The sequence below is a fragment of the Heliangelus exortis genome, chromosome 2 (assembly GCF_036169615.1).
Source record: "Heliangelus exortis chromosome 2, bHelExo1.hap1, whole genome shotgun sequence".
Lineage (NCBI taxonomy): Eukaryota > Metazoa > Chordata > Aves > Apodiformes > Trochilidae > Heliangelus > Heliangelus exortis.
The window spans coordinates 45730374-45750847 of record NC_092423.1 but is presented as its reverse complement, the minus strand read 5'-3'; the positions used below and the strand labels follow the sequence as shown (position 1 = coordinate 45750847).

Here is a 20474-nt window from a genome sequence, read left to right as displayed (position 1 = left end):
TATTTCATAGTGTGGAGATGTGCATACACAGATTAGAAATGCAACTGCTGATTTTGACTAAATGTTTCCTTTGTTCTCTATCACAAACTTGAAGACCAAAGCAACAAATTGCATACGGTTCTCTTGCTTCCCACAGTTATAACACAACTGCACAGATACTTCAGAGGTTGCAAAAACACCCCTATTTGATTCATTCCTCAGCACAATTTCTGAATTTTTTACTTACGAAAGTATTTCAAGGTCTCTTCTATTTGCTCAGTTGTTAAGTCAATATTTGCATCAGGAGAAATGAGAGGTGTGTGAAGCCAGTCGTCGTGGTCATAACCATAGATTGTGTCTGCTCTTAGCTTATAATGAGGCAGCTGCTCTTCCAGTAGACTGATGATTTCAACTTCAGGAAGATTGGTACTATTGCACACATCTGGTAAGAGAAAGAGGACAATCTCTGTTAGTCACCTTAAATTGAGTACTATACATACAAACTACCAATGATGTCACTGTTTTGGCACCAGCAAGATTCTTCTCTACGTGTAAAACACCTGGGGACACTAACCATACTGGAAGATATTACTTGTATAAATGATCCCAAAATGGGATATTTACTAGCAGAAAATACAAGAGCATGCTCTTCAGGACAAAAAGCCCAATCTCCAGAAGTAGGGACTCATTTATTGATGAATAAGGTGGTGGAAGAATAGGAAGGAAGTGAGCATTGCCCAAGACAGGATAGTTACAACCTGGGTATGGAGAAAGGATTAGTGCATACAGTTTACATTCTTTATGTTCTACTTGACAGATTATTTTAGCTTGCAAGTTCTATGTTCTTAACTAGGTCTTTGACCACAGTTGAGTACCACTATTTTTTTGACTTGGCTGCTGGCAGATTTTTCTCAAGAAAAAGAAGTTCAGGATTGCAATAGCAAACAGTGTCACAGTTCACATCTCAGATGCCCTGGTAAAGCTGGCTGCAAGAACTCTTAGTGAACCTTGCGACACTATCTTGACCTGCATTTTGGAATATCAGTCCTTTATGTTCACAAATATATCACATTTGCACACAGTTTTAAAAATGGATACTAACAACTATCAACAACAGCAAAAATATTATCATTAAAAGTCGAGTGGAGGTTTAAATTTAGGACAAAAGAGAGCGGAAAAGTTTTAACACAGGAAATTCCAATTCAGCATAAAAACTTCACCATATGGATGGCCAAACATAGCAACAGGGTCACAGAGAGAAAGAAATCTCTCATCTTTGGAACAACTGAGAACTTGACTAAACAAGGCACTCAATTTAAAAGACCTGCCTTAAGTGGAAGTCGTAAGAGATAACCTCCAGAGGTACCTTCCAATCTATACTTTTCTATAATGATGAATTTTATGTGTGCATGCACATATGAGTACCTGAAACAAGCATAAGTTTAAGTACATGCATTTTAATTACTACATAAAATTAACTACAATTTCTTGTCAAATACTTATTAAGAAACAGAGTAAACCCTGGTAGGTTTTCTGTACTTAATGCATCAATCTGCATCTCCATGCCAGAACAAAAAGAAAAGAATACCACAGCCCTCACCAGCAAAAAACCCCAAACGAAACACACAAAAAAAAAATAAAAAGGAAAAAACAAATAGAGAGATTTCCCAAAGCCCTGAGTACTTACACCCATAGGCTTTTACTGCTCTGACCAGGCTTACTGGGGACTCCAGCCAGCATCCAGTGGCTCAGGAGCCTCATTTAGACCCAAGCACCCTGTCCACCCGTGTGCAGTGCTATAGGGTAGGATTGTGTCCAGCTCTGTCCCCTGCTGGTACTGATTAATGCCTGGGCTTCTTGGATTGATTACAGATTGGCTCAGTATCTGGAATTTGTCTAATGATCACTGGAGAGTCAATTTTAATCATAACTGCCAGCACCTTTGCCCTGCTCAGGAACCAGGGGACTGGGCTTTGTCAACAAGGATCCTGCCCTTCCCATCCTGTGGTCACTCAGCTCCTGGCAGGGCTGTGAAGCAGCTCTGCTCTTGCTGCTCCCTGACAGTGAGAGAAAACTCATTATAACTCATTATTGCAGGGTTAACAAAGGCTGCAAGCTAGTGGAATTAACCTCTGTCAGATGAAGGGGGGGAGCAAGGGAGTCACACATACTTTTCTATAGATTATCAATTCCCTCTTTTTTTAACTTTTCAAATCCAGAAATTTCATTGCTGCAACTATCATTTTGAGCACTAAAGACAGCAAGAACATTCCTGTTCTATCAGACAACAGGGTAGATCAACTCACATTGTTGATCTCCTGCCTGCGTCCTTTATAGGATCCCAGTGATTAAAACTAAAATTCACTGTGTAAGTCGCATTATACCCTATGGTTCAAGGAGTCTGCTGTTTTCTATAAGGAGGTATTCTTCTATGCTTTTTTCCAGGCTGTTATGTATATGTAAGTGCTCACCAAACCTCAGAGGTGGAAGTGCACAAGTCAGTAGGATTAGATGCTTCATACATGAAGCAATGCTATTTTCATGGAGCTTTGTGCAATTTGACTGTCAGTCTGCATGCATCATTTAAGAGGACCTTGCAGCCTTCTTGGAGGACTACTAACTTACAGAGATGAACAAGACCTGTTTTCCATGTTCCCAAAGCTGAGAGCTACCCTGTAACTACAAACTTTTCTTCCCAGGCTACCTTTAAAACTATTGATAACATCCACCTTAGTGTCTGCAACCATGACTTCAGAAAAGCCACCTCATCTTCTAAAAGACCTGTAGATGTCAACTAAACATTCAGAGATGTGTGTGTGTCTACATGAATACATCTATATCTCTAGATATGTAGATCTATATATCTGCCTTCAGATTACCTAGTTGCTCTCAATATCAGGTATATGGGGTTTGTTATTTTGTTTGGATTGTTTTAGTGGGGGTTTTTTTTGGCTGAAATTGTAGTTTGCCTTTGTGAAGAATCTAAGAGACTGACTACAGTGGTCTTCCTGGGAACAAGGAAATAAAAATGTTTGGAAAATTTAAACTTTTTTGGGTTTCTGCTTTTAATTAGTATTTCAAAAGAAGTGGACTGACTTTATAGCCAAAAAGAGACAGTTTCAGGCAAATAATTTTGTGCGGAGAAGTAAAATAGTGCTGTCATAAAAAAGTAGCAGAAAATAGAATGCAAAATAAGTTAACAATAAAATTTAGTAGGGAAAAAAAAACAACACAAAACCCCCACATGTGCATACACACAAAAGAAACCCATAGTTTTATTGTGAAAAGAAATCCACTAGAACATGAGGAACAGACAGTAAATAAGAATTATAGTGGAATACAAGTCAACTAAGGCAATTGTTCTACCCTATCATACAAAAAAATCTTGAGCATTTCTGGGCAAGTCAAAAGACCTAACAACTGGGAAAGATATTAATGAGTAACTAGAAAGGCAACTTAGTATGATACTATTGTCATTAACTTCTTTTGCAATTTTATAATCTGTCCAGCAGCAGGAAATAGGGGCAGACTCTGATGTAATTGTCTATTTAGAAAAACAGGACACTGTAATTACGCTTGTGTATGACTAAACACTGGTTTACCATTAAAATCAGAGCAACATTGTCAGTGGTACAATCACAGAGTCTTCCCCTTCACTTTTCCTCCCCTCCCTTTCCTGACGAGCAGGCACTTGTCACAGGAAGGTACCCAACTAACACCATCTCCCATCCCGAAACACCAGTTACATTTTTCAGAAGACCCTGATCATGCTTCCAGGTAGTTTTAATTAATATTTCTGATTAAACTGCAAAGATAACATGAGTTAAATAAGTTCTCTACTCATAATACCTGAGACGCCGTTTAAGTTTTATGATTAAGTCCAGCAGGAATAAAGCTGCTGCACTTACTCTTCTGCTAAGTGGTACCTTCATTTTATTGAAGTAAATATAGTGCCCAAGCCTAGGGCAATTGGTTGATCATTAATAGAAATGACACACCAAATACACTTAAACTTTATCTCCATAAGTTGCTCTGTTACAGATTTTGGGCTTTGTTAAAGCATTTTAAACTTTTAGTTTTCTGCAGGCCCTTGGCAAACAAACTACAAAACTTGGCAAGCAAATTACAAAAAGTTAAGTAGCTAAATGAATTAAAAACTCATGATTCTTACTAAAGTGTAGGTCATTCCAGGTTCTGCTTTTGGGAAAAAAAAAAAAAAAAAAAAAAAGAAAAAGCTAAGAAAGATAAGGACAAGGCTGGACTCTATGATCTTGAAGGTGTTTTCCAGCCTGAGTAATTCTATGCTTTTCTAAGGCTCTTATAAAGTGTAGAGGCCTGTAGGCTTCAGCACTTTCCCCACTATTTTTGCAAGAAATGCATTCCAATGTTTTGCCATTTTCATAGCTTATATGTAGCACATACACAAACACCCTGACCTCTTTTTGGTGCAAAATATATTCCCTCATGCCCTATTCCTCAGGAGACAAAATTCTTCAGTCTGATTTATAGTTCTTATTGTTTCTCCATATGTTTTCTAATGAGATCAAACCAAATTCTTTTTGATTTTGGATTTTTTTTCAATGATTTTGTTGCTTCATTTTCTAATCCACTCTTTAAATAAAGAATATATAAAACTGGGCAGAACACCCACACTGAGCTCTCTTGTACATTTTATTCTTCCTGCTTTAGGACCTCTTGGGTAATTATTAATGGATTACTTACTAGCTTGTTCCATACCTCTTAATAGATTGGTATTTGACTCACTTGTCTATTTCCCCTTCTTGGAACATCTTAAACCTCTCCACCACCTCACTTATAACTTAAGACAGCCACTAAAGGATTACTGTTTGTTTCACCTTCTTCACATTTCCTTAGAAGAATTTTTATTAGACTTGCTGATTTTTTACCATCTTTTTTGTCATTCTTTTTTCATTTGTTCCCTCTCTTAGCCAACACTTCTGCCCATCTGAAAAGCACAGTAAGTTATGTTGAATTATGAATTATTAAGTTGAATTGAGGGCGCTTTTTTTTTTAATTATCTGGGGAAGAAAGAAGCATAATTTTTAGGGCAATCAAGTGAGGATAGAAGTACACTTGGTTATTTTGGGAGGTACTCTTACACCCCTTCTCTGCTGACTAGTGAGCAATGAGTTGATACAACAGAAAACTGAGAGGTTTGTAACAAGAGGAGCTGACTGTATTGAAGGGGCACTGGGACTAAAGGACTCTGCCACTCACTCTCTGTGCCCATAACCTCACACAGATCACAAGACATTGTGCAGGGTGCTGTCACCCTCACTGCCATTTTCATCCTGCACTGATGCAGCCATGCAATATATTAGGTCACTTCCCAGACAGTGTTAAACATGCATTTATCTGGCACTATTATTTGGATAGAAGGAATTATGCCAGCACCTCATAACCAAACAATTTGACCTCAGTTGAACTAAGTCCAACTCAAACAAAGTTCAACAGGAACCACTCAGGCAGATTTGAAGATCTCATTCCATACAACACGGTCACCTAAAAGAACTCATCTGTAGAACTCCATTCCCTAGCAGGCTTTTGGATTTCATCTGTTTACAGCTATAACTAAGAAGTAATATCTTACTGTAGAAATGAAACCTAGTTTGACTGACGAGCACTTATTTAAGTATCAATTTCACCTAAAACAAGTGGTAACTTTAGAGACAAAAATCTAAAACAAAGAGAAAGGAGAAGGGGGGGGAGGGGGGAAGGGGGAAGGAGGGAAGAAAGCACAAAGAAAAAACAAACAAAACACATACAAAGAGAAAACAAGCTCTACAAATCTCAAATCTTGGTATCTGCAGTTTTTAGAAACACTGTACAAAACAGTTTATCAGTCCACTCATTACATGCAACAATGTAGTTTCTGAATGCTGGTCCAAACCATCCCCAAACTGCAGTGTTCCCGATTTGTTTTCGAACAGCGGATCCCCTGTCAAGGTTAAAAGAACTTCCAGGTCTCTACGGAACCTGCTGGCAGTAGATGCTGCCACCTGGCGTTAAGAAGTCCTGTAGTACCCCAACCCCCTGACCCCCCATCCCATTTTGTCAGCCCACTCCAACCCTGCTATGAACCACGCGAAGGCTGGGACTGTGCTCAAGAAGGGACAGGCCAAAACTCGCAAGTCATGACAAGGAAGACCACATGAAAACTGCCCTGAGATTGTAGTCCCAGGACACCACACTCCAGAGCTGATGGAGGCCAACACGTTCCAAACACCTTTTTTTAATTTAAAAAATAAAAAAGATTAAAAGGCCTCGATAGTCACTTGCAGGCAAATTCTTCCATTTTTCTTTTTTCACAACAGATTTAAAACTTCATAACTTGTCATCACCTTTTGAGGTAGTAGGAGAAAGGGAAGCAGAAAAACAGCACAGGAAGAAAAAGGAGATGAGAGAAACAAGGAAGCTCTCTGGAGAAAGCAGAAAGACTTTTTCAGTCTAACATGAAGCCACCTACTCCTTTTCACTGGTTTTCAGTCCTTCCCCATTCCTCCCTCCTCCCCCGCCCTACCACGATACATTCTCTCTTTCAAATTTCAGCATAAGTATCAAGAGAAACTTAAAAACTCTTTCAAAGTCCTTGGTAAATAAATAGCAAATTAAGGCTTTTAAAAGCACGTAATACCTGAAATGGGTCAGTTCCAGTCCTGGCTCTCTACTAGTTAAGTAAAAGGAAAGTTCCCTGCAGAAGAGGGCTACCACATGGAGGCTAAAGTCCAGCCACATGTAATGCATGAAATTAAAGTTCATGAACTTGAGGCTATTTCATGCTAAATGCTGGCAAATCTCAGCTGCTGTTTTTCTTCATATGATGCATCCACACACAGAGAACACAAACTGAAGGTGCATCCCTTCTCAGAAGCAAAGGATCAGTAAGTACATGGCAAAATTTGTATCCCTGTACGTAAAATGACAAAATTCTATAGTACATGTACCTTCAAACAAGACACATGATACATATGTTCTAATGTAAAGTGTGTGATTAGCTTCTAGGGTAAAAAAATTTATTCTACCAAAAAGAAAACCCACTGTCCTCCATGCTTACTGCCTTCTCCAAAGGGAAATATGGCCTTAAGCAGCTTAAACATCAGAAATTTCATTGCTGGTTGGAAAGTCAAAATGATGGAAGAAAACCTCCTCAACAAGAAAGCTATGTCCTACCTTTAAAACTCAGACTCTTCAAACAGCCAAGGCAGCTTCTGTAACTTCATTGGCACAACAGGATTTTGTAATTAAAACGCCTGCCACACCCGTAACCAAAACTATTTAAGCAGTTCTCCTGCTTCTAAACAAGGAAAATATTGCACAACATAGTCTTCCATAGAAAAATATCCATAACAATCTTAGATATTCCCATTCTGAGCTACCACAGCAAGACTTAAGCTGACCTGTAACTCAGTACTGTTCACATCATCCTCTCTCTCTCTGGACTTCCCACAATGTGCAGGTGGGGCACCACTGGAAGGGCAGGTGGAATTTATGGTAGCCAAGTGAACACATTCAATCACAGTAAAGGAATTTTGGATTAGAAGTTTAGTTCATGGACAAAAATGAAGCACCCAAACGGATTCTCATTATCTCCTCTATGCAACACCATGGGTCACTTCAGTTATCATACAAACATGTATTTATAAGAACAGATAGGAGCAGAAAGGAAGAAGACTTCAAGAATTTGCTTTTCTTCCCTTCTCCCACCTTTTTTCTTGTAAACAAATCCAGCTTCACCACTGGAAAAGAGGTTGTGCTTTCTCTCCAAAAATTTTAAAGGATTTCTACAAGGGTGAGAAAGCTGCACAGAACATAACCACAATCCTTCCTTTGCTACAAAGCAGAATTGGTATGAAGGATCAGATCACTCAATATTATCCAATAGTAACACTGTGTGGGGAAAAATCATTCCATTGACCAGGTTGCTATCTGAAGTGGCACAAAAAAAAAGCTGTTCCTTCAGTTTTGGCACACCAGGCACTGACCACACCTATCTGTGGAGGGTACAAGCCATAGAACTGCCTTCCCTTAGAGTTCACTGGGCTCAACCTACATCTGCATTTTTGGGTATGTAAAGTACTAATATGCCCAGCAGGTTACTTTCCCTTTGTTGGAAATGCTGCTTAAATTTGGAAGGTCCATTAAGATGAGAGAAAACCTGGTTTAGCCAAACACAGAGGGGCAAAACTTGGAACAAATCTGGGAAAGTCAGAAAGCTAACAACTACCTAGACACTGCAGCTCCAATGTGATGGATGTAGCTGCTTACTAAGTTAAAGCCTCCCTGCTTTGGTTTCGTCCTACAAACACATTCCTGCTGGGTATAGCAAAGGTGAGACAGATCTTGGTGATGACAGACTATTAAACCATTAGGTCCCTACTGTATATTATGCCATAAATTTAGAAGAATTTTGCTTCAGTGCAGATGTGTTTTTCCATGTAGATAAATGCAGCCATGCTCATGCTTTTATGCTTACAATAAACAGAAAATAAAAGGAAATTCCACCTCCACAGCTATTCTTTTAGAGCAAGAACAAAAGCTATTCATGTATCAAATGCATGCTGGCAACGTTCTGTTCAGCAGCAGTAAGAATAAACACATTCATTAACCATTAGGACTTTCCAGCTGCCAAGACAGACTGAAAAATGTCTCAAAAACCCATTGATAGATCACTGAGTACAAAAAACTCTGAAAAGCAATTGTCCTACTTCTGCTTATTGTTCAGCCCAGCTACAAAATGTGCCAGCCCCTAAACAATGGCTTTATTACCACAAGCAAAACATAAGAATTCTTTTGTAGCTTGCTCTTTACAGATGATGACTTTAAAGGGAAAATTTGTTATTTCATGATGGACATACAAATCTACATTGAGGAAGAAAGGTAAAGTGGCACTCAGCATATAATGGAAATAAAATATGACCTAAAAGTATTTTCATGTAGTTAAGTACACCAGTAATCAAATGCAGCATTATAGTCTTCAGGTACTACTAAATTCTCTGCAGCAGGAAAATAAAACAAAAAATGCACCAGACACCTACCTTCAGGACTTCTTTCACCAAAGAACAAACTCACTAACGAATACATACTGCTCACACTCTTCCCTACACTAAATAAAGCAGACATTTAGGAATGACAAAAACCCAAAACCAAACTATAAACACCAAAACACAAAAAATAATCCTTGAGAGAAAAAAAAGTATGGCTGAGACACAGACTAAGAGGTGGCATAATAACATGTCAGATGAGAGGAATCAGGAAAAATACTAAGTTACTGTTAAAGGGCAAGAGTTGGAAAACAACTGATGGGAAGCTGGGAAGGGGGGAGAAGCAGCTGGGTTTTGGAGCCACCAAAAGCCAGTCAGAAATTTTAGAGGCAATGATGCAGCAGGCATACAGAATAAGATCACTTTGTTGGAGTAAGCTAGACAGAACTGAAATCAGACCCATAAAATAGTTGCAGCCATGCTGAGAGAGCTATCTAATTTTAATAGGTCTGGCCTTTCTGACATGCATTAGAGAAAGAAAGAGTGCTTGTAATTTATCAAAAAGCTACTTATAGGAAGTGACAGGAAAGAAGAGCAACTAGAGTCACCAATTAGATCAAGCTTATGGGGTGAGACTGGTGACAGCAAAAGCAAAGTAAAAGGACCGAGGTAAAGTGCCAACTTTTAAAGTTTTAAAGGAGAGACTAAGAAAGCTGTGAGAGGAGAAGATGGGCTGCAAAAATTAGAGGTTTTTCCAAAACCATGAATGAGAAATGAAGAGCTGATATTCACTAAATCCTATGTAACTAGAAAAAGAAATACTGGCAGATCAGTGGGAGATCAGTTTAAGTAAAAAATACAAACTTGCACAGTAACACAACCAGCAGATTCATCAAGGTTTTACACAAAGTCACAGACAGAATCCAGGTCTAGGTAGACAAAGAACTATGCAGGGACACATTCTCTATATCCCTACTACCACAGTTGTGCACGGTGGTGGTACTTAATGCTGAGAATAAAGTAATGAGAGAGCTCTTCATACCCACCCTCTGCTGTCATTGGAGTCAGAAATACAGTCCTGAGCCAGCTAATCTGACCCAGGAGACAATTTCTGTTCTTCATTTGAGTTCCAACTCCACCAAGCAATATCCTACACTTCTTCCCTCATATAAACGCAATTGAGAAAAACAAGGAAGTGCCCCAAAAGAAGACCTGAAAAGGAAGGAAGTGCTAGAGCAGGTTTATGCTACAAAGGAAACAATCACTAAAGGAGAAAGGTAACTACAACAGAACTTGGGGAGGTGCAATATGAGAGAATCAAGTTAGAGCAGTTATTATTTTATCAGTACTTTTGTAACCTTTAATGCTTAGAAAATAACCATCTAGGCTGGAAGAGGTGCCAAACATAACCAGAGCAACCTCTTAAATATTCTCAGAATACCAAACGTGGCAGTATCTCATGCACCCAAAACAGGGCACTCACAATATGGTATTTTCTCAACTCCACATAACAGGAGCAACTACTATCAACCTGTATTACCAAAATCCTTAAGTAATCTTGAGCAAGTCATGCTTCATCAGACTTGGAACAGGAAGAACAGAAATTCAGACTTTCAAACAAACAAAAAAAAAAAAAACTTTCAGAGGGATGAAGGGGGAGAGGGGGAAGCATCAGAATGCCCTAAGCACACCATCTAAAAGTAAGTGATTATAAAAAAATAATTTTTAGAATTATACTAGTTATCTGTACAATTATTCAGTCAAAATTGGCTGACATTGTCATAAAGAGTGGCAACACTTGATGGAAGAGAATAGAAGTTCTATTTTGTATAAGAACATTATTAGAGCCTGAATAAGGACAAAGGCAGGACAAACATCCAGAGAAAACTTTTCTGCACCTGTCTTTGTTGCTAGGAGATTGTGTAAGGCTTGAGAGCAAGCAAAATTTTGTTTCTCTTGATGTTGTGACTATCTATCATTGTAGTCAGTGCAGTAAGGTAGAAGTTACACTAACTTCAAGGTCAATATCAACTATTCTCTGAGATACCTCTCAGCTCAGAGAAAAGTAACTTCATGGTTGGACCTATGCAGTGACATAAATTTAAGAAGAAAAAAAAAATGGAAAGAAAAAACAACAACAATAAACCCACAAACCATTGACTTGTGTTAATTACAAAAAAGATACAGTTATCACCCCAAAGAATTTCCCAAGAAACTTCAGGGAATTACCCAGAACATTACAGCCAGAGAATACACCCATACATCCATTCAGAAAGAGTAATTAGTACAATGAACAAATGGTTCATGCAAACTAATGAAAGAGCTAGTCAATTTATATCACAGTCCATCCATTCTCTCCTTTTTCCTAGAAGGATGAAGGAAACCTACATGGCATTTTAAGCAGTTAGTGCTTGAATTATGAAGTATACTGCAAATCCATTGCAAACAGCACATCTTCAGGCATGAGGAAGCAGACTGAAAATTAGCTTACTGAAGATGGCTAATGATACTGTGTTGTGCATATTTTAAGAGAAACCAAGAGATACAAAAAAGAAACAAGTCTACCAGCCAAACATTTGTCACCAGAGTACATCTCTTCTTAAGGGGTATTTCAGACTTCCATTGCCACTGTACTCTCCATTTCCAGGACAGGATTGGGTCTGACAGTTGATGGTAGAAAAAGGAAAAATGCAATCGGACTAAGAGGCTTCTAAAATTCACAAAATTGGACTACTGAGCACTTTAGTAATGCTACCTGTTATCAAGTCAAGATTTACAGCCCTTCCTATGGAAAACGGGACAGGCAGGTGTCAGACAAAGAAAGAAGCCCCCAGCCCCAGTTGCTGTTTCTACCAAGACCTGACTAGAAGTCTCCAGATCTCCACTGCAACTACAAGAAAGACACTTTCAGAAGCACTTTGATTCCCTATCTAGCAAAAGGGACACTAGATGGTGCTACATCCGTATTTCTATCTTTACCCTTTCAGATGAATGGTAGCAGTAAGAAAAAGTTCAAAGGAAAAAAGCAACTAGGACAAGATAGGTGCCTCACAAGTGTAGAAACAACCTCCCATGTCCATGAAGTGCTGCCTCACTGCCCATCAACTTCAGGTTTTGACTCTCCTTCTGCCCATTTACCTGCAAGCACCACAGGTGACAATAGTAGAAACTCTGTCAGAATGGCTAGACTGAACGTCTCTTAAATCTTGCTAATAAAAACCAAAATTAAAATAAATAAATAAAAATTACTACAGTAGATACTTAATCCATTTTCAGGTTTAATACTGCTAGCATTTAGAAAATACATTTTGCACCAGTAACAAGTATCTTTGTACTTAAAACACCTACAAACAACTTTTTAAATGGATCAGTTACCCTATTCCATTTGCCCTTCTATGCTCAAATTAGCACAGATGCAGAAGCAGCTGCTTGCACAAGCATAAACACTTCAGCTATAGCAACTAAGTTTTGGATCTCTTTACTGTCAAATTCAGTAGGGAAAAAAGACAACTTTTAGGGTACTGTCCCCCACTCAGAGGTAACACTGGCTTAAGGAAACTTCTCCTATCACTGCTTTTTTATCACCCAAGCCCTTCCCTGGGTTGCTCCAACGTAACTGCTTTTAGGCCGCAAGAGTAGAGCAGCTCAGAGGTGTAACCTAGCTGAAAGGCAACTCTCATCTTCCCTCTGTCACAAAAGCAGGGGAGGGATTCCATCCAGATCAGTTGCCTAAAACACATCCAGTTACACTCCCAAAGAAATCTGCTCAGGGACAAATCTGCAGCAGCTTAGGGACAGGAAACGTTTAAGCCAACTCTGTATCCAAGTAAACATGCCTAGCACAATCAGCATGTGCAATGCATCCTCAGCTACATTACATCTGCTCTCAGGTCCCAGGCAAAAAAGAATGTGCTGCTGACACAGAGTGCTGAAGTGCCTCTTTACTGCCAGCAAAATGAATAGCGGGAAAGAAAGAAAAAAGAAAAAAAAAACCCACCCAAGCATTTAAAACTCTGTCATCAACAGCTGCCTTGAAAGTTAAATAGCAAAATGTGCAAAACAGTTCAGTTTTAGGCCTAAGTTGTGTGAGAGTCAGCTGCAATGACATTCCCATTTGCTGGTTAAGTTTCAAAATGCATCACCACACAGCACTCTAGTTCAGGTTTCCCATTTTTTTTCTTAACTGTTCTCTTTCTGCTTGTTTCAAGAGTACACACAGCATGTACTACTGAAAAAGCAGAATTTTTGCAGAGGAAGTATGAGACCAGTGACAAACGCACAGTTTATGCCCTTTGACACCTTTATAAAGCACAATGAAGAGCTGAAACTCAAAAATGCATTTAAAACCAAAACAACCAAAACCAAACTATTTCTACTGCAAGTCTTACCATGTTTCCTCCAGATCACAAACAGTACAAATTTGCTGCAGAACAGATAACAGATAACAAAGCATTATAGGATCAATCAGTAAACAACACCTGGCTGACAACTAAGCAAGAAGAAACTACATCAGGCTTTAAGGAGTGTGAGCTAGGAAGACATACACTAACCTCCATTTAACACAAGCTATTTAAAAAAAAAAAAAAAGCAAGACAGTTTGTCTTGCCTTTCAAGGGATCATAATCAAGAAAATCTTTTGATCCAAAGATGCTGAGTGTTTGGGCTTGTTGTCAGAAATAGAAATACGTAAAGTTAATGTCTTCCTGCTAACAGGAGTGGGAAGAGGAGACAGGACACAGCCAAAAGAACAGCTTTCAAAAAACATCCTTATGCAAAGGGTCTCAAAGTTATGCTACCAGGAATTCACCAGCACATGTAATGTGTAGCTTCTAGTGTACACGCTTAAAAAGAGTCTTTAATCCCACGAATACAAAGAAGGAGAGATGGGAAGTTGGTTCCCTGTAACAAAATATAAATTTTATGTAGAAGTGGACCTGATGAACATGACTTCAGTGTTAATTCTGCTGCTTGTCTTCTTAAGAGGATAGGAACGGACATAAGAGCATCTCTCCCCTTCTATTTTCTTTTTTTTTTTTTTTTCAGAGTACCAGCCCTTAGTAACTACACAGCAATAATGCTGAGCTAAATTAAGGCTTACTACAAAAATATCTGTTGATCGTCACTATTAACTAATTCTCTGACCTACAGACAATTCTAGAAATGGCTGGAAGTAACTCAGGATAAACGTATCTGAGAGCAAATTAGAAAGGCTCCAGTCTTACTTTTCTCAGCCCTCTCATTTGCCCCTCCTGAAAACTCAGCTGACTTCTCATACATTCCCAAAAGATCTTGGAACTGACAAAGCCCTTTTAAGCTAAAAGAAGCCTCACAGCTCAGCCAACAAACCATGCATTTGGAATGGAAACTATCTGTCCATATCCATGACTGTGTTACAGCAATTATTCAAAAACACAAAAAAATGAGTCAGCTGAACACATTACTAAAAATCTAGTTCTATTTAAAATACCACACTTAAAACACATTTTCCATTTATATGTATGAATCCTGTGATAAAACAGCATTTAACCTTTCACACAAGCATGCAGAAGTAGCTGTTCTTCCATATACATCTACTGCTATAGTTCCAGAATGTGACAAAAATGGAAAGGAATGATTTGAAAGGAAAAAGATACACAGTCAAAACATGATGTTACATACTGTTTCCCCTATTCCCTTCTCCCACAAAGCAATTCTTGTAACAACATAAAAACCTAAATTACATTGAACAATAGGACAACCATTCCATAATTTTAAGCTGCAGTACTTGCTTCCCCTCACTCCTGACTATTGGTTTATTTTCCAAGCCAACTTCAAACATTTCACTTCCCAACCATGTAAGTATAGCACCCTTGTTTGGTCAAGCCTATTTGCACGAGCCTTAAAACTTACCAAGTGTCTTCATCGAAAATCCAGATACTTACGAAATCACCTCTCAAACAAGAAAAAAAACATACAAAACACACAGTAGGTGTACAGCAGCACTAGAGAGAGAGATGATAGAGAGAGAGATGATAGAGAGAGAGATGATAGAGAGAGAGATGATAGAGAGAGAGATAGAGAGATGAGAGTGAGAGAGAGAGAGAGAGGTAGAGAGAAAGGTAGAGAGAGAGGTAGAGAGAGAGGTAGAGAGAGAGGTAGAGAGAGAGGTAGAGAGAGAGGTAGAGAGAGAGGTAGAGAGAGAGGTAGAGAGAGAGGTAGAGAGAGAGGTAGAGAGAGAGGTAGAGAGAGAGGTAGAGAGAGAGGTAGAGAGAGAGGTAGAGAGAGAGGTAGAGAGAGAGGTAGAGAGAGAGGTAGAGAGAGAGGTAGAGAGAGAGGTAGAGAGAGAGGTAGAGATATATTAGAGATATATGCATATCCTTCCCCAGATAAAAGATTTGAATGCTTACCAGTAATGGTGCAGGCATCTCTGTACTCTCTGTAGTCTGGCACATCATCTTCCACTGCTTCACTTACATAGTGCTCTTCATGAATGCCTGTGTCACAGGCTAGGACTGCATGATTTGACAGCTCGGAAGGAGGCACAGCAGTGGCCAAAGCAGAGTCGTGCAAAGCTGTGGCGTCCAGCTTGGCAGGTTTCACAGGGCTGTACACACTGCCATCAGGGGGACCAGCACTGGAGACTGGGTCTGGCTGGCAGAAACAGAACTCTTCCTCTTTGCTAGAGCTGGCTTCAAGAAGTCTGCAAAACACAAAAGAAACAAATGTTCGATTCAAGCCGTTCCAAATGGCATAAATCAGAAATAGACTGTTTTCTTTTCCTTAAACATCAGTTTAACCTGACACCATGCAGACAGAATGCATGGCACTGGCTGATTTAGTGATGCTTAAATAACATCCCCATCTGAAATTGACTGATGCCATGTAATAGAGAAATTATTAGGAGCTTATATTAAAACACTGCTAGGCTTATCCTCCCCACCGGACTACCCTGCACAGCCTGGCCCTTCACTTGCCAGACTGCCAGCTGGCACCTTTGCTGCCTTCACAGAGCACACAAGAAACAGAGCTTCAGGGGCACTGGATTAATGGGGTGTCTGCTTACTACGGCTGAAGCACTGGGGAGCCACAAACAGGAAATAAAACCTTTTAAAAAGCAGCTATTAGTGCCCTCAGCAAGGTTAAATTGGCAAGAGAAGGAATGAAGAGCGCCTCCTACCCAAAAATTTCACCAGGCCCTATGGTAAAGGTCTAAAGGCACTGAAGCAATCTGAATTATGGTAGTGGTGTTATCAGCAGCAAATACATGAATACAGAAGATGCAAATACTCCTGACTGATAGGACAGGAAAATACAGTCACAGGATCACAGGACACCAAGCTTAGGAAAGGACTTGAAAGGTGGTAAAAAAGGAGACTTTATATATGCAGTAGTTAAAAGGCACAAGCAGCAGCTGAGGAACAGGCCACACAAGAACACCCAGACTACGTGGGAAAAGCAGAAAGACAGCCAGCAAGAAGACACAAATGCACTGGTCTACAAACAGGTGTGGAAGCAACTCAGTATGCAAATACAACAAGAGAACATGCTACATTCAGTACTTCATTGAGAACCAGAAATAAAAGTTCTTTTTCGGAATACTACAAAAAAAGATTCTCTCTAATCTCCAAGAACTTGTCCATTTCATCTCATGTGGCTGTCAAAGTTATACTCAGGATTTTGGCATCATATTTTCTGGCATTTCTAGTAAATAACATCAATTCACTGAAGTGTGATAGTACTTCCAGAATCCCACTGCAAGACAAAGGCCTCTTTCTCAAAACTGTCAAGATACAGACTATACATTCTAGACCTTTTGGGAGTAAACTTTGGAGAAACTTTGCAGCTAAGTTATAACACCATACCAGAACCACCTTTTCTCAAGCAATTTTTCCATTTCAAAGTAGGAATAAGAACAAAACCTCTAATTCTTCCCCTTCTCCGAGCATCTCAACAAGGACCTGTTTATACTGATATCAGAACACCAACACTGGTAGGCAGTATTAATTCAGAGGAAAAAAAATAAAAAAGAAAAAGAAAACCATCACAAAAACAAACAAACAAAAAACAAAAAAACCAAAAAAAACAAATTAAAAAAAAAAACCACAAAACACCTCCTCACACACAAAATGACATTCCATTACATTCTCCTCAATTCCATACACTTGTATTTCTGTGTGGTATCACTCAACCTTGAAACAGTTCTCATACTGGAAAGCTCAAAACCCCTATTTTGTAGTAATAATAACAGCTACAGGATCAGATTTAAACAAATGATAAATTTATGATATCATACTCTCACAGAAATTGTACTCAGCTATGGCAGCTGCAGGAGAAAGTGTCACTCAAATGTTCTAACAGAAAAACTTATGGTTTCCCTGCAGAGCATCCATGATTCTTCCACTGTCACAGTACATACTGAAAAGAACCATGGAGTCACCTGTACAGATTACTTTTTAAATGATCCCTTTCAAGTGTCTCTTTAGGAATAACAAGAGGGAGATCACTAATACCAGAAAACAGTTGTTCAAATGAAGCGAATCTTTGTTTTCCCTTCTGCACTGAAGACAGAAACAGCTTAAGCTATAAATAAGAAAATAAACTGGAAATGCATTTACTGGCTGATTAAAAGGGCTCCATTTTGTCCTAGTTGCTACCACACATCTGTGAATCACATTTGTTTTGGGAAATCGTTAGATAAGCTTTGTTTTGAACACGGGCAAGTCTAGAAGTAGGTACTTGAAAGCATTCACAGGACTCATGAGCTCTTGCACTCCTCTCCCCTCCTCCCCACACCCTGCTTTAGCCATTACAGCACAACACTCCCAAAGAAATAACACTGATAACCAAAGTGTCCTTTGTACAGAAAAGTCTTCAAATGACTTTTGGGAATTTAAGATCCAGTGACTTTTATGGACACACTGGCCTTCAACATCTGACATACCTGATAATCTTTGCTCATTCACTTTATCTCCCACATGCTCCTCAGGAAAAATACTTTCACCCAGAATATACATTGCAAGTTGTATTACAAGTTTGTGTTGAAAGAGTTTCACTTCTCCCACTTCACCCAGATTAACATTCTCCCCAGTAAGATACAATGAAACCCATTCTCCCCCTCCTAAACTGCTCTCTGACAGCTTTGGCCTTCTCAGTGTTAAGAAGGAGTAAATATAGAGACACACACATTCAGAAACAAAAAGTCACTTCCTTCACAGAAGCTGTTCTACTGTTTGCACTTACAGAATGCATAAACAAACAGAGCTTGAAAAACCAAACAAGCAACAAAAATTACCAACGCAAAAAATCCCCACAAGACAGTCTGCCTGGTCTGCTGCACAAACACATGTAAATCTGAATGGGAAAGTTGAGTTCTGTTTTAAGAAAGAGAATTTGCCTTGATCCTAAAACCTTGTATCACAAAGGAGACAAACCAGGCATAAATGTATATGCCTACTCTCTTTCAGACTTATTTAATATCTTCTATTTCAATAAACAGAGAAAAAATATTGTTCAGATTCTAACTACCAATGCCATAGAGGCACTGCCTTTATGACACCTCTTGAAGGGAAGTACTACCACCTAATCCAGGGGCACACACTTTTCCTTTAAATTTTCATCTAAATTTTCCTGTTGAAGGAAGCAAAAACAAAATACAGCTGAGCACTAGTTACCAGATTGTAAAAAAAAAAAAAAAATAAAGAGCCATGAAGAGAAACAGGCATTGCAGCTACTACACCCATGAAATATGAAACATTAGTATTACTCTTTAGTCAGTCTCACCTCCATAACACAGTATGATGATACAAATTGCAGTGTTTTCTATTTACTCCACCTGACACCCAAACAAGTACACAATTTAAGATAGTTTAGAACTTTTCATGAAGAAAATTCAAGCTACTTCATTCTTTCTACTCTGTATGTCAGTCTGCACACAGGATTTAAAAAAAACAAAAACAACCTCAAAAAACTGTTCAACCTGGTATGACACAATTCAGCTTTTCCCTCTGTGGGAAAAATTTCTAGCAGTCTAAACACAAATGACAGGGAGAATAAATGAAGAGAAATATTTGATTTTGAATGTCAGAACTTCTCAGCATAAAACAGTTTGCAAAAAGAGCACAATCCCTTTAAAATTTAATTTTTTTTAAGCAGGTCGTTTTCCTCTGAAAAAAACCCTTTATTTGTAACCTCTTTGTTGAAGACACATTCTAATGTTGCACTTTATAAGAGCAGGGACATAAGCACAGAGATTCCTCCTGCACTTCGCTTCTGTACAGTACCCAGATTTTTGTCTAACCCAATAAATGCTTAGTGTTTGCATGCTTACTGTATGAAGAGCTTAAATTCTGTATACACCAAACACCAAAAAAAGTTATTCAGCTGTAAGCATCTAGGCAAAATAATTCAAAGCTAACAGAGAGATTTACATCAGAAAACAGCCAAGAGTTGAGTGTTTTGGTGTAAAGAAAAAATAACTGGGGGGGGAAGGCTCAGCTCCAGAAACTACATATTTCACACAAAGGCAAATAAAATAAATACTTGTTATTTCACAGCCATTTGAGATAAAGTTTTTCTACATTCAGGATTAAACACAAGTTAAATCTAAATACCAACTGAGTTAAAGTAGTCCTCCTTCCTCCCATGTAAGTGCTGCAAGCAATGCCAACAAATACATTATTTGTAACCTTGTAACATTCTTCTTATTAGCATCTTAGATTGAAACAATTTACTCTACTCACAAGAAATCTGGAACTACTACAAATAACCTGCTGCAGAGACACAAACTGCAGCCTATGGGGATCATTAAGTTTTGAACAATTTTCAATTAGCTATCTAGCTCAGATTTTATGCTTCAAACAATATTTTTATTTATTAGTCATATATAGCAGCTTGACCACTGCAAACATCTATGAATTTAAAGAAATAGTTTAAAAGAGAGGAAATAAATAACTTTTCAGTGCTTCCAGCTAAAATCTTTCCCTTTCTTTCAGGTCATCCTTAGATTAACTATTATTTAAATACTTAGATTAACTATTTGGTTTAGAGCAATAGCACAGTTTTGAAGAAAAACCATTCACTGTGAGCTAGCTGCTTTTTCAAAGCTTTGATGCACAGAAATAATCAGTTCCTTTTTGAGTATAAGAACCTGAAAATTCTGTTCCAATGTGCCCTTCAAATGCAGCCCGATGCCAAGCAGAGAAATGAGACTTCACTGCAAGGTCACCTGGCACATACTTATGACATTTTTCTCCACCAGAAAGCTTCAAACTGCACAGGTAAGATGGATACTGATCCCAAGGCCCCATGATATATCTAACCTTAAGTAACCCACACAAATCAGTAGTAAAGATTTGAGGAGATCCACTGCTAAACCTTTGATGCACTCAGCCATCCCTACTGACCAAAGTATTTGCTAATTTAGATAGAACCTCAGGTTATGAATGGACAGAGAGCTTGCTACTCTTAGCATTTCCCCTCAGAGCTCTGATCTGCATTCTAATTTACTAATTTACT

The 20474-nt window shown here is 38.7% G+C and overlaps 1 protein-coding gene and 1 long non-coding RNA gene across 8 annotated transcripts in view; one reads left to right on the top strand and one right to left on the bottom strand.

Moving 5' to 3' along the window:
* Positions 1-20474, bottom strand: part of TRAK1 (trafficking kinesin protein 1) — a 136447-nt gene that overhangs the window by 72386 nt on the left and 43587 nt on the right. For 6 of the 7 annotated variants that reach the window (XM_071735887.1, XM_071735892.1, XM_071735885.1 and 3 more), the window contains exons 2-3: positions 15368-15660; positions 227-421 (exon numbers count right to left, since the gene is read on the bottom strand). Coding sequence is in view for 3 of the 7 variants with exons in the window: in XM_071735885.1 (XP_071591986.1) it covers positions 227-421; positions 15368-15660 (488 nt within the window). In the remaining 4 variants the exon portion in view is untranslated. Of the gene's footprint in view, positions 1-226; positions 422-6634; positions 6731-15367; positions 15661-20474 lie in introns of those variants that run through there. The other variant, XM_071735894.1, reaches the window with a different exon arrangement.
* The window catches only part of LOC139792505 (uncharacterized), a 75509-nt gene that overhangs the window by 25068 nt on the left and 29967 nt on the right, over positions 1-20474 (top strand). The window lies entirely within an intron of this gene.